The 12,762-nt window shown below is 36.5% G+C and overlaps 2 protein-coding genes across 2 annotated transcripts; one reads left to right on the top strand and one right to left on the bottom strand.

Moving 5' to 3' along the window:
- Positions 1 to 1,072: 1,072 nt before the first annotated feature.
- On the top strand, positions 1,073 to 3,563 carry LOC148554631 (uncharacterized). Its single transcript, XM_088491865.1, has 4 exons — positions 1,073 to 1,384; positions 1,944 to 2,535; positions 2,617 to 3,218; positions 3,297 to 3,563. Exons 1-4 carry the CDS (start codon positions 1,073 to 1,075, stop codon positions 3,471 to 3,473), a joined length of 1,683 nt encoding a protein of 560 aa, XP_088347991.1. The 3' UTR covers positions 3,474 to 3,563.
- Positions 3,564 to 5,291: 1,728 nt separating this feature from the next.
- Positions 5,292 to 8,589, bottom strand: LOC107645989 (D111/G-patch domain-containing protein). Its single transcript, XM_016350155.3, has 8 exons — positions 8,442 to 8,589; positions 7,996 to 8,081; positions 7,603 to 7,798; positions 6,785 to 6,939; positions 6,391 to 6,534; positions 6,198 to 6,301; positions 5,890 to 6,043; positions 5,292 to 5,641 (listed from the first exon to the last, which is right to left on the bottom strand). The coding sequence occupies exons 2-8, from the start codon at positions 8,068 to 8,070 to the stop codon at positions 5,552 to 5,554; spliced, it is 918 nt and encodes a 305-aa protein (XP_016205641.1). The 5' UTR covers positions 8,071 to 8,081; positions 8,442 to 8,589; the 3' UTR covers positions 5,292 to 5,551.
- Between the last annotated feature and the right edge of the window lie 4,173 nt (positions 8,590 to 12,762).

Genomic DNA, 12,762 nt, shown 5'->3' with positions numbered 1-12,762 from the left:
AGCCCACGAAATCCAGTTAGAACACCAAATCAGATAGGAGCAAGAAGCAGAAACTGTCCAAGAGACCAAGTATTTCCAAGAGACCCTGCACACGGTCTGCTGCTAGAGGATTTACTAGCAAAGTGTTTAACAATGAAGTTCCCTTTGATGTATCTTCTGATTCCTCTGATAGTGAAGAGGATAGCATGTTCAAGCCAGGTCCGGATGAGGGTAGTTCCTCTGAATCTGAGGCTACAGGGAATGATCCTAAAACTGGGAGTAGGATTAGGAGAAACATGATACATGCTACGGTGGGTAAGAGAAATATTAGTCCACTAGGTAAAGGGAAGGAGAAGATATTACATGAAGACGATGGTTTGGTGGAGGAGGTGAGCGATGCTGAGGTTGACCTTGGGTTTGTGGGTTGTGTTCATGAAGGGGTAGAGGATGGCCTAGACCCAGGTGTTGACTCAGATGGCACCAATTCTTGGCACTCGGAGGAGATGAAGACGCCTCCAAACTCAGAAGATGAGCTGGAGGAAGGAAATGAATCTGAAGAGGCAAGTCCGCTGTTTAGGGAGGGTGCAAGGTTTGGAGAGCTGCACCTTGAGGTAGGGATGAAGTTCGGAACTAAATGGGAATTTAGAGAAGCTGTGAGAGAATATACAATCCAAGAGGGAAGGAGCATAAAGATAGTGAAAAATGATAACATTAGGTGCAGGGCGGTGTGTAAGGTGAAAGAGTGCCCATGGGTGGCTTATGCATCAAGAGACCATGAAGACACATGTTGGCAAATTAAGACATTCAATGATGACCACACTTGCCCAAGAGAGGACAAGAATAGGGCTGCCAACAGGAATTGGGTATGCAGCAAGCTTGTGAAGAAGGTGAGAAAGTATCCAAATTTTAGACACTGCGAGGCTACAACTTACTTCAAGACACGGTTTGACTTGACTCTGAATAAAAACTCAATATCCAGGGCATTAATGGATGCAAGAAGTGTAGTGTATGGGGATGAAAAAGAACAATATAGGATGGTTAGGGATTATGGTATGACGCTGTTGAAGACTAATCCCGGTTCCACTGTACAAATATGCACCACCCCCAACCAGATGGTGAAGTTACCTTTGATAGAATGTATATATGCTTAAGTGGCTGCAAAAATGGGTTCAAGGCTGGTTGCCGTCCTTTGATAGGTTTGGATGGTGCTTTCCTGAAGACCCAGTTTGGTGGACAGATTTTGTCAGCCGTGGGGTTAGATGCTAATCATCATATCTATGTCATAGCATGGGCTATTGTCAGAGTGGAGAATACAGAGACATGGAGATGGTTTCTCGAGCTACTTCATCAGGACTTGGGTCATTATAAAGAGCATGACTGGTGCTTCATATCGGATATGCAAAAGGTGTGACTTAATTTGAATGTCTCTATTTGATTTTATGTGATCTTATATTAAGAATTGTTTCGTTATGCTTTCTGTGAATGATTGTGTTTTCATTAGATTTGGCTGGTTAGCTTTTAGTGTAAGACCTTTGATCATTGGATTATTGGATTTTGGTGGTTAGTTATAAGGGAATTCATATTTCTACTGTTATGCTTACTTGAATAATTGTAGCTTCCATTCGAGTATGATGGTTATTTATTTTGTTAAGAATTTTGCTGTTTTGCTTATCTGCATAGACTGTGAGATGATTGGATCTTCATGGTTACTTATTAGGTGTGCTGTTATGCTTGCTTGAAGAATTGTGCTTTCATTATGCTTGTAGTGCATCTTATAGAGAACTTGTAATTACTGGTTTTGTCATTAATCGAGCTATTTTACTAAACGTTAGGGACCTTTATGGGTCACGACCCTCAATTATAGGGACTATTATGGGGATGTTAATCAAATGTTAGGGACTATTATGTGTAACGATTATAATGTCAGGGACTATTATGTGTCTAACATTTACTGAATCTGGCAGGGACTGATATCAGCAGTGAAAGCGGTGATGCCTGATGTGCATCACCGTTTCTGCGTCTGGCATTTATGGAAAAATTTCAACAAGAACTGGAAGGACTTACAGCTAAGGGGACTTCTGTGGGAATGTGCAAGGGCAACAACATACCAAGAATTCAGGGATGGAATGGAGAAGATCAAAAGGTTAAATGAGGATGCCTGGGCATACTTAGAGAAGTGGCCTATGGATGCTTGGACCAGAAGCTTATTCAGCCATAAGCCGAAATTGGATAGCATCTGTAACAATGCCTGCGAAGTGTTCAACGCTAAAATCAAGGATGCACGAGCCAAACCCATCATAACATTGCTGGAGGAGGTAAGGATGTTTGTTATGCGAACCATAGCGAAAAACAAGGTGAAGCTGCAGAATCACACTGGGAAGCTCACACCTGTTATAAAGAGCAGGCTGGAGAAGGTGAGGAAAGAATCCAAGCATTGGAAGCCTATTTGGACTGGGGATAACGGATACGAAAAATTTGAGGTGCACGGACATCCAACCAACCATGTTGTGGACATAGGAAAGAGACTGTGCACATGCCAATTTTGGATGCTAACGGGTAAGTTAATTGTGTTTATGCATTTTACTTTCTTCAGCCATAACTATTATCATGGTTCCTCTCACTGTTTGGCACCTGCAGGTATCCCGTGTGTGCACGCTTGTGCTGCTCTGTCTCGTGTGAACAAACAGCCAGAAGACTTCTGTCACAGATGGCTGACCATGGAGTCATACAAGGAAACTTATAACCACCACATTAATCCAATTCCGGGTCAACCACTGTGGGAAAAAGCAGAGGACTGTAACAGGCCACATGCCCCTAAAATCAAGACAAAACCTGGAAAACTAAAGATGAAGCGGAGGATGGATGCGGACGAGAAGAGTGCTTCTGGATCTAAGAAGCCTAAAGTTGACCCAAAACTCTCAGGCAACACTGCAGATGGTGTACACCTAAAGAGACAGCTGGGTGCATTTACATGCAGTTACTGTGGTGATAAGGGGCATACAAAGAGAAGCTGCAAAAAGAAAAAAGATGCTGATGCTGCTACTGCTGCTGCTGCAGCAGCAGCCGCTGCCACTGCCGCCAAGGCAGCTGAGAAGAAGAAAAATGATGAAGTTCATACTGTGCCAGAGAAGCCGGTTCATCAACCCCAAGACGTGTCTGGCCAAGCAGATTTGGGAAGCAATCCCCAGGAGATCGAATTAACTCAGCCTTCTGCTTCTGAGCAAGAGGATTCTGAAAAGGTAACTAAAATTTTACATTTGAGTATGTTGTTATTTCCATGCATAAACAGTAGTTAATGCCACTTATTTCTCCTATAGGATCCTGCACCGAAAAGACCTTCCAAGCTGTCACCACGAAGACGATCCTCTAATCAGCCAACCGCACCAACAGTGAATCCCTTGCAGGGTGCATCTTCAGTAACATCTTCAAAGTTTGCCAACTTGATGCAGTTCATCCCAACGCCAGGATTTAGGCCTCCAAGAAAGAAGAATTGAATACTAGATATATGTACTTAGGAGTTTCTGTTTTGTGTTTTGTTATTAGTATTTTCCATCGTATAATGACTAGATGGTAAACTGTGATGCAAAGGCCTTTTTGGTATGCCTTGGCCTTGCTTTTGATGAAACTACTGATAGCAGCAACATGGTTTCTAGGCTGCCTTTTACAGTCAACTTTTGTTGTTTCTTGATAGACAATGGAATTTAAGTTAATATGCTATGCTATGTGCTTTACCATTCAAGAAGCAGTTTCTTTATTTTTTTCATACACAATGGAATTTAAATTAACAACAATTTCATAGTTAATAACACTTTTCATTCCATCAAGAAGCAGATTTTTACAAATGTTGATAACAAGGAACCCAAAACCACCAATTCATTCATCATTTACAATACAGGATCACCAACAACACTGTCAATACACACACACCTAACACTAACAACTGGGTCATCACTTTTTGCATCTGCACATCCTCCTCCAACCTTCGAAGCCTCCAATTAACGTTGATCTTCACTTCATCACCACACGATTCTGACTTTTCAACCTGTTCCTCATTCACAGAATCTGCCCACACAAAAAGCCCGCACCATCTCTTCCCACTTGTCTGCAACCAATAAAGGATCAAAGTTTGGAAAGGAACAGCACAAGAACAGTCAGGGGAGGCATAACAACACAAGAACAGTCAGGGGAGGAGAATAACAGCAACAAAAGTGATTACTCTAACCTACATTATAATTGGGGCATCCATAGAACGGTTTGTTCGGATTCGAATCTGTGCCAGACCATCTGAGAACTGGCCTACAGCCACAGCCGCACCATTCTGGCGGCGCCGATCTTCTGCTCTTTGTTTGCGTTCTACTCCGATTCCAGCTAGATGGGGAACGAACAGAGCTTCCACCTCCAGTGCTACCTCCACCAATCATCGACATCAGTAGCAGCCCCGGATGAGAGTGCATGAACAGGAACAAGTGTATGGAAGAGGAAGAAGAAGAGGTGAACAAGACGAAGAGGGGAGGTGTATGAGAATTTGGGGATTTAGGGTTAATTATACTACGAGGGACCAATTTGGGTAAAAATTGGAACTTAGCCAGCTCAGCTAGCCGTTGGCAGCAGTCCAGCGTGGCAATTCTAGGCCACGTCAGCGTTCCGGTGATGAGTCATCACCTGAAATATGGCCAGGGACTAGTTTGAGTGCTCGGAGCTCTATCTGGAGGACTACAATAGGGAATTCGAAATCTTAGGGATTACTATGAGTAATTGCTTGAATCCCAGGGACTACTATGGGTATTTACTCCTAAACTTACATGCGAATCTTAATTTAGTCCCTAAGATTTTAATTGTCTCTATTTAGCCCCCGAAGTTTATAAACGTGTCTTATATTAGTCCCTGAGACCATTTTTAGTATAAAAACGTTAATAGAGCACTGTTGTAGACTATCACATGTCACGTTAAAACTTGTAAAATAATGCAGTTTTAGTTTTGACATTTAAATAACTCAAAAACGACATCGTATTACTTATTTTGTTAGGTAAAATTTTAATAAACACCATTTAGGATGTTTTTAGGTTATTTGAGTGCCAAAACCAAACAAACATCATTTTACAAAATTTAGTGTAGCATCTGACTGTCACGACAGCGTTCCATTAACGTTTGTACGTTGAAAATTGTTTCAAGAACTAACATGAGTTATGTTCACAAAGTTTAGGAACTAAATAGAGGCAATTGAAATTTCATAGACTAAATTGAGACTCGCGTGTAAGTTCAGGGACCAAATTGAGTATTATCTCTAAATAATCCCTTCAAAGACAGAATACCGTCACATCAATAATATTTCTTTCAGGCACATATATAATCCTTTGACACAGAATTCAGCCCCATGAATAATATTTCTTTCAGGTATATTGTTTTCGCCCAACTCCCAACTTCCAACTCCAAATCAATAGATCCCAAATATTATGTTCTTGATCTGACAATTCTGACAAATATCAAATACAACATTTCACATAAACCAATCCACTTGGAGGATATATCAGGTAGTATCATGCTGAGTCAGAGCAGCAAGAGTAAGGTTCCACTATTCTTCATCAGAATCATTGCCAAAAATCGATGAAATGGGAACATTTTTTTTCTTTGCAATATTTGGCTTCTTGATACCAACCGAGACCTGCATGAATTAGGGGGAAGAATCAGTGCTACCATACAAATATTTTAGACAGAAAACCTTGAGTTTTAGACAAAAAAAATATCGCAATATTGAATAGTTAAAAAAATCTCAGTCGGAACTGTAAAGACTTGAGTTTGAACAGAACATCAAGTAGTCAATGATGCAATTCCATGAAAGATGTCAAGCATATACCCAACCACCACGAGACCAAATCCTGATTTCTTTACAAAACTTTGATCTATATATACCTTCGAAGCAGTGCCTTTAGAAGAAAACCCAAATTTCAACGTGTTCCGCTGCTCTTGATCTGTTAGTGCAGTAGCAGTTTTTGATCCAGACGAAGCTGATGCTGATCCAGACTCTTGCTGCAGTTGAAGTCGTTGTTGCTTTTGTGCATCAGCCCTGATTAGTGTTAAGGGATTCAGAGTAAAAGATGACATGGGAAGAAGGAAGTTAAAACCCACCCATGGAAGAAACATAAGGGGGGCAAGAGGGACTAAAAGAACTCTACAGAAAGATCAACACACAAAAGGTAGAACAGGTATAAGAGCGATACATTTGAGCAAACTTCGCCATCTCTTTCTCTTGACGCTGTTGTTCTCGTTTTTGCCTATCATCTCGGCTACTACCACCATGCATTTCCTTCATTTGTTTGAAACGCTGTAATCACACAAGGAATTTGCATTAGAAGAAAAATAAAATTTTGTGCCAATTTGGGAACCAAGTTAGTATTTAAGTAAATTGACTACCTTTCTGTGATTGTGATCATAAGAGCTCAAGTGTGCTTCAAATTCCATTGCCAATTTGTATTGCTTGTTGCAGAGTTCACAATAGAACACCTTTCGAATTTCTTTCACTTCGGTTTGAATTTTTTGTTCGCGTTCTGCTAACACCTGAATTTTCATAATGTGCACGAAGCAGGGCAGAAGAAGCCACCAGGTAATAAAAACTGCAGGAAATTCTCAAGATCTTCCAAAGTTGATGGTTCCTTATGACATACCAATCCGGTCAAAAGACATGCATATATGGTATATGCTGCCTTCTGCTACTAGGTTCAGGTTTAAGAAAATGGATACATCAACCTCAATACTACTACATGGTTCATGCACTAAGAACAACTACAAAGGAAATTATGAGGCATACCTCCCGCTTTCTCACATTTTCCTCTGTCTCCTCCAACTCAATATCTAGTTTTCTTCGCTGGATATTTTCCTCTGCGGTGAAAAAATCATCCTCCTCTTGTTTACCAACCCCAAGTCTTGGATCTCTCATCCCCGACTTTATTGGCTCAATGATTCCTACACGAATTAGATGGACAATTCAACAAAGAAATCATTTGATCCAAGTGTATGGCAAAACCAAATTGTATTTTGCCAAAGCATCCCATAGTTAGGAACATACACAATTAATATTTAAAAGGAAGAAAATAAAATTATCTTTGTTACCAAAATGACTATCTACCAGGAGAGTAAAGTGCAAGCCCACCATTAACAAATTAAACAATGAAGCAGCACAAGAGAAGTATCGCAACTCTTCTCCAAAAGTGTTTTTACTTTGCAGAACACTAAATGGAGTTTCTAAATGCCACATAGGGAACTATTCTTATTCTTAATGGATACAAAATTTACGAAAAGAAAAAATATAACAGATAGAATTACAATAATTGCTGCAATAGTCTATGAAAACAACTACATGCAGATGTATGGACAAGAAAGAAGAAACAGTGAGATGTACATTCTTAAGTTTTGAATGTTCATAGGGTATTATATACCACTGCAATAAGTGATTTAGCGGGAAGAAAAACTTGTGAGCTCATCAACACCACTAAGAATTGATGATAAAGGACTTAATGAAAGTCACACAGCATACAAGGATAGACAATGGCTAAATGCATTCCTATTAAGTAGATTAAAGAGAGGAAGAGATTGATAACTATTGATGAAAATAATACAATAACAGACCTTGCTCATCCTTCCCAAGACCTTTTCCTTTCCAACCCATCTTTTGGAGAAGCTTGAAGCCAATATTAGATGACGTTAACTGCGTATCAAGGGATGCTTGTTCTACATTTTCCAGGTCAACATTCTCTGTTGGCCTGTGGTTGATCGGCAAACGAAAATCCTCCAACGAATTCTCAACAGAGGAGTCCTGATATGCCTGTAACAAGCACTTCATCTCAACACATATAGAAATGGAATAACAACAATAGTTGTGCAAGCTGACATAATTGTTTTACCACTTACCAGTATCAAATGTTAATTTTCTTAAATCAGCAACTTGTAGCTGATAAAAATACATATATGAAACTCAAACAGCTTCTTCAACAAACAAAACAAAGAAATCAAATCTAGTACCTGGTCTCTTTTATGTTGTCTCCTGTCTCGGCCACTGCCAGTGTCCTGTCTCCCATTGGTCCAACGATAGTCCATTATGCATGTAGCTGCAAAGTCACAAGAAACAAACATAACAATAAGATGCAAAGATATTTATTGACAAGGATAAACCAGCACATGAAAAACCCTTACTCAAAACACAAGCTTTTGAACATACATATGAAATTACAAGCTCCAGGTAATATAATCAGACTACCCAATTGAAAAGCAGGCCTATATAGTACATATATCCATGTAGTTCAAGTTACATAAAATTCAAAGTACCCAACCCAGGTTGAAAAGCTAGGATTTTGCACAACCCTTTTGAAATTCAACCAAAACCCAGCTGTGAAATAAATAGAGAGTATGGATTGAGAAAAGTAGAAAACCCTAGCTCAGAAGAGTGTATGGTATCGGAAAGAGGATACCTTAATTCAAAGTTGTTATGGCAAAGATACGGTGCTTGCGTTGGATGATGTTTTCGGATTTCAATGCATAGTCTTCAGCATTCAGATTTATTGATATTTCAGATTTGATCACGAAAATAAACGGATCACACCGAGTTATTTTTGTAATAAAAAAAGAAAAAGAAAAAGAGAATTAATTAACTAATTAAGAATGGACCGTGTTGACTATTGACTTGAAAATATGGGTTTGGGCCGTTTCTGTTGCTACAAAAAATTCTAAACTAATCTTTCATAAAAATGAAAGAAGCCTAAAACCCAAACTATAAAAGAGGGTGAATGATTTCTTGATGCTACATCGTTTTTTTTTTTTTATATCAAAAGATAGGAAACTCGAATCCGTAACCTTTTAATTGAGTATGGGAAGACTATGTCATTTGAGGTATAACTCATTGGCTTGATGCTACATCGTTTTGCACTAATATTAGTGCATAAATAGATTAATGGTTAGATGAAGACAATATAATTCAACGGTTTTTAATTAGTAGAATTTATTTTTTATAATTTGAACCCAATAATTTTATATTATTTATTTATTTTTAACACTAAGGAATGATTCACTTTTTTTTTTTACCAAAGATATGAGACTCGAACTCGCAATCTCTTAATTGAGTATGGGAAGATTATGCCATTTGAACTATAACTCAGTGGCGGAATGATTCACCCTTAAAGAGTGAGAATTTTTTTAAAAAAATAAGGTCTAAGTATAAATAATAGTTGTTTATTGAATTTGAAGATCTATAGCAAATTTTTAAATAGAACTTAGATCTACCGTAAATTAGTAATCTATCATAAATTAGTAATAATGATTATTTAAACAATATATTTTATAAATAATTTTTATTTATCAAAAGATGTATTTCAACGAGATTAGAAATTACTTATTGATTATTGGCCAATGAATATCCAAAAATTTATGTTTAGTGACTAAAGAAGAGAAATTTATTAATTAAAAAATACAAGAAAATATAAGAAAAGAAAATTACGAATATTATTATGCAATTGATTACTACTAGTAACAAGCACCAGTTTATTTAATTTTATATCAACTTCTTGTATCTGCTATGGAGACCATATCACCAAAATCAAAGCGCAATAAGCATGCTAATTATATATCTAATTAAGGACCCTTTAACATAATTAATTACCATTTTATTTTATTCGCAGTAGATGCGAATATCTCTCAAGATAAATCACACAATAGCTACAAATTTGTACTAGATAGATATATAAAGTTTTAGAATTTGAAAAAGGAAGAGAATAAATTGTGCATACAGCATCAGCATCGAGAAACTTGTCTATCCAAACCAAAAGATCATTCATATGTATGTTGCAGCTTTTGCTTTTCAGATAGCTCTATATACATAGATAGCATTATGCTGAAAATCCTAGGAATGAAATTAAAAGGCGATGAAGTTAACCTTCTCAGAAGATGTTATGAGATAGATATCGCTTTCACAGAATCCTGCTTTAATTTTTATAACATACTCAATTCAGTGAACTTACCATTTGATATGTATATGAATGGAAGAAGGAAGCTAAACTCGTTTAACAAAAAACCTCATTATTCTTAAATGTGATTACAGCAAAGAGAAGCACCATCACATCACAATGGCTTAAAATAGCAAGAAGGAATATATTATTGTAGGGGCTAATTATATTTTATATATAAATATAGAAAAGGGAATAGACATATAATATATAGAGTTCCGTGTGCCTAAAAGTACATGTTGGTATGCCAAACCTTGGCCCTTAAAAGGTATTTTAATTTAATATAATTAAGATTTTTTGCAGATTCCTCATGACAGCTTGAAGGCAATAAGATAATGATGGAAATTAAAGAAGCAAAGTTCATTTTCCTTCCAAGAACAGCAATTGGATTAGTTCTGTTATGTGCATGTTGAAATTAAACTTGTAATGTAATACTGTTTTTTGTGAACCTTTTCTTCTGATCTCTTAGCTGGTCACCATCTCAAAGGCACTAAGTACTTTTCTACGGTTGGTAGAGAATAGCTTAAAAGAATAATGAACTTTGTTTCAAAAAGCGCCTAAACAGAACTCTCTTTTTGTCTTAAAATATTTGAGAAACACCTAAACCTTACACTCATCACTATATGCCCCAAAATACAAAAACATGAAAGCATTTTTTGACCACTTCACTCACTCAATTCCCAATTCCTCTTATTCTTTATGCTAAAGTTATGCATTTGTTGTCTTCATTTTATGTTTAGGCACTGTCATTGTAAACACACAAAAATATCTCATCCATATTCAATTTTGCTTTTCCCCTTAATGGAGATCTTAACCTGATCACAAATTATTTTTTATACAAGCTGATGGAAAATTTGTTGGAATTTTGAGCTAATTAACTTTAGATTAAGAAATTAGTATATCTGAAAGACCATTATATTCCAAGTTTTGTGAAATGAATGCTAAAAGTTTAGTTATTATGCTTCTAAGATTAGAATAAAAATTGTTGCCCAGTGAAGAAATTTGCAGCTGTAAAGTTGCAATAGAGTGAATAATGCATGTTAGTATAGCCAAGAGAGAAAGGATAAATCCTATTGCCCCCAGCAATAATAAGAGTGAGTGCATAAAAAGGAAATTTGGTAGGTAGGTATAAGTCTACTATACTATACTCTACTCTACTCTAGTACGTACGTACAAATGTACACAAAAGTCATGCATGAAGATCCAATAATAAAACAAATAAAGAAAAGGGTGAAGCAATAATGCAGTGAAAATTGAAGCTAAGACTTGTCAAGCTATGAAATAGGAACCACTGGACCACAGAAAATGTGCCTTTTTATTAAAGTGGGAACATTGTTCACTGTTCCACTGTCAGTTTTCATTTGAACCATGAATGTTGGTCATTGCATGGTTTCACAATTGAATCAGATTCTCCACACCCTACCCTTTTCTCAGTTTCACAAAGCTAGCCTAGTCCTATAAATTGAGACACACCTAGCCTCCAACTTCTACTTAACTCAACACACTACAACACACTAGTCTTAGTGTGTGTTTTTCATTCATATCTAACCATGGGGGGCAACAACAGGCAAAGGAAATCTTCATCATTCATGTCTGTATTCAGCATTTTCAAATCAAACAACAGGCAGAGAGGTAATTATTATTATGAAGAAGGGGCAAAGGCAGTTACAAAAGTGTGGCCTAGTGATGAAGACAGAGGAAGGTGGGGTGTGGCTGATCCTGTCATTGACATGAAGGCCACGGCTTTCATTGCCAAATACAAGAAACGCATTTCTGACTCTGAAGTTCACTGCCATGCAGCTCATCATGTCCAGAAGTAACAATTTTGTTTCTTTTATTTTGTAATATATCGTTTTTTATTATTTTTCATTTCATTGTAACTCTCATCCATCTCTTGTACTTAGGTACTATATATTATTCATTACAGTTACATCATGTACTCTTCTCTCAACTACAAACAAATAAATAAATGTTAACATCAATAAACAACAATAACTTTCTCATTTCAAAGCTTCTCTTATAATTGATCTATCAATAAATGTAAAAACGGACACATTGTCCCAATTGTTGTAAAATCACATGAGAAAAATAACTTAAATTGAATCATTTTACAAAACTCTTCACGGTTTGAATAAATACTTACTTAAATATCGAAGTGTCTTGATATCTATACCTTAATTGAGTTGAGGTATACTGAAAAAGTTTGTAACGCTGATAATTATAAATTACTAGTGTATATTCCTGTATCCTATACGGGATAATACATAAAATCAAGGACGGACATACCTAGGGGCGAGTGAAGGGCTCGGACTCTCCCAATTTTTTTTAAAAAAGTTAATAGTAATAAGTTATTAAGTATGAATTAATTTTTTAAAAAAGTTATTTAATATTTAGTCTAAGATAAATAAAAGTCTAGTCCAATCTAAATATTAATGATTTCTAATATCTAAAAAGTAAGTAATAATATTTAAAAAATTTGAAAAATATATCATTACTAATACTTTTTACTTAAATAAAATATTTTAAATCCCATCAGGTGGATTTTTTTTCTTCTTGTGACTTTTCTTCTTAATTTATTTGGTATTAATTTTCTCTATTTCAACTGCTACAATAAAATAGGTAGATGATAGCTTAATTCATCACTCAAAATTAATTTAAAAGGTAAGTTATTTAGCATCTATAATAATTGCTGAAATCATATTCTTAATTAACTTGTTATTTATAATATACTCTTCTTACACCTAGGTGGCGCATAACTAGTGATCATGATCACTGATTTTACAATTGAACATGC

Source organism: Arachis ipaensis, chromosome B6 (genome assembly GCF_059453495.1).
Source record: "Arachis ipaensis isolate K30076 ecotype BB chromosome B6, ASM5945349v1, whole genome shotgun sequence".
Taxonomy (NCBI): Eukaryota; Viridiplantae; Streptophyta; class Magnoliopsida; order Fabales; family Fabaceae; genus Arachis; species Arachis ipaensis.
Note: the sequence above shows the minus strand (reverse complement) of the source record. Positions and strands in the feature narration are given on the sequence as shown.

Excerpts from the sequence above, each read along its gene's own strand:
- LOC148554631 (XM_088491865.1), top strand. The coding sequence starts at position 1,073 with ATGCACCACCCCCAACCAGATGGTGAAGTTACCTTTGATAGAATGTAT. Across the intron at positions 1,385-1,943 it reads TCATATCGGATATGCAAAAG|GGACTGATATCAGCAGTGAA; the intron begins GTGTGACTTAAT and ends TGAATCTGGCAG. Across the intron at positions 2,536-2,616 it reads CCAATTTTGGATGCTAACGG|GTATCCCGTGTGTGCACGCT; the intron begins GTAAGTTAATTG and ends TGGCACCTGCAG.
- LOC107645989 (XM_016350155.3), bottom strand. The coding sequence starts at position 8,070 with ATGGACTATCGTTGGACCAATGGGAGACAGGACACTGGCAGTGGCCGA. Across the intron at positions 7,799-7,995 it reads GACAACATAAAAGAGACCAG|GCATATCAGGACTCCTCTGT; the intron begins GTACTAGATTTG and ends TGCTTGTTACAG. Across the intron at positions 5,642-5,889 it reads CTAAAGGCACTGCTTCGAAG|GTCTCGGTTGGTATCAAGAA; the intron begins GTATATATAGAT and ends TAATTCATGCAG.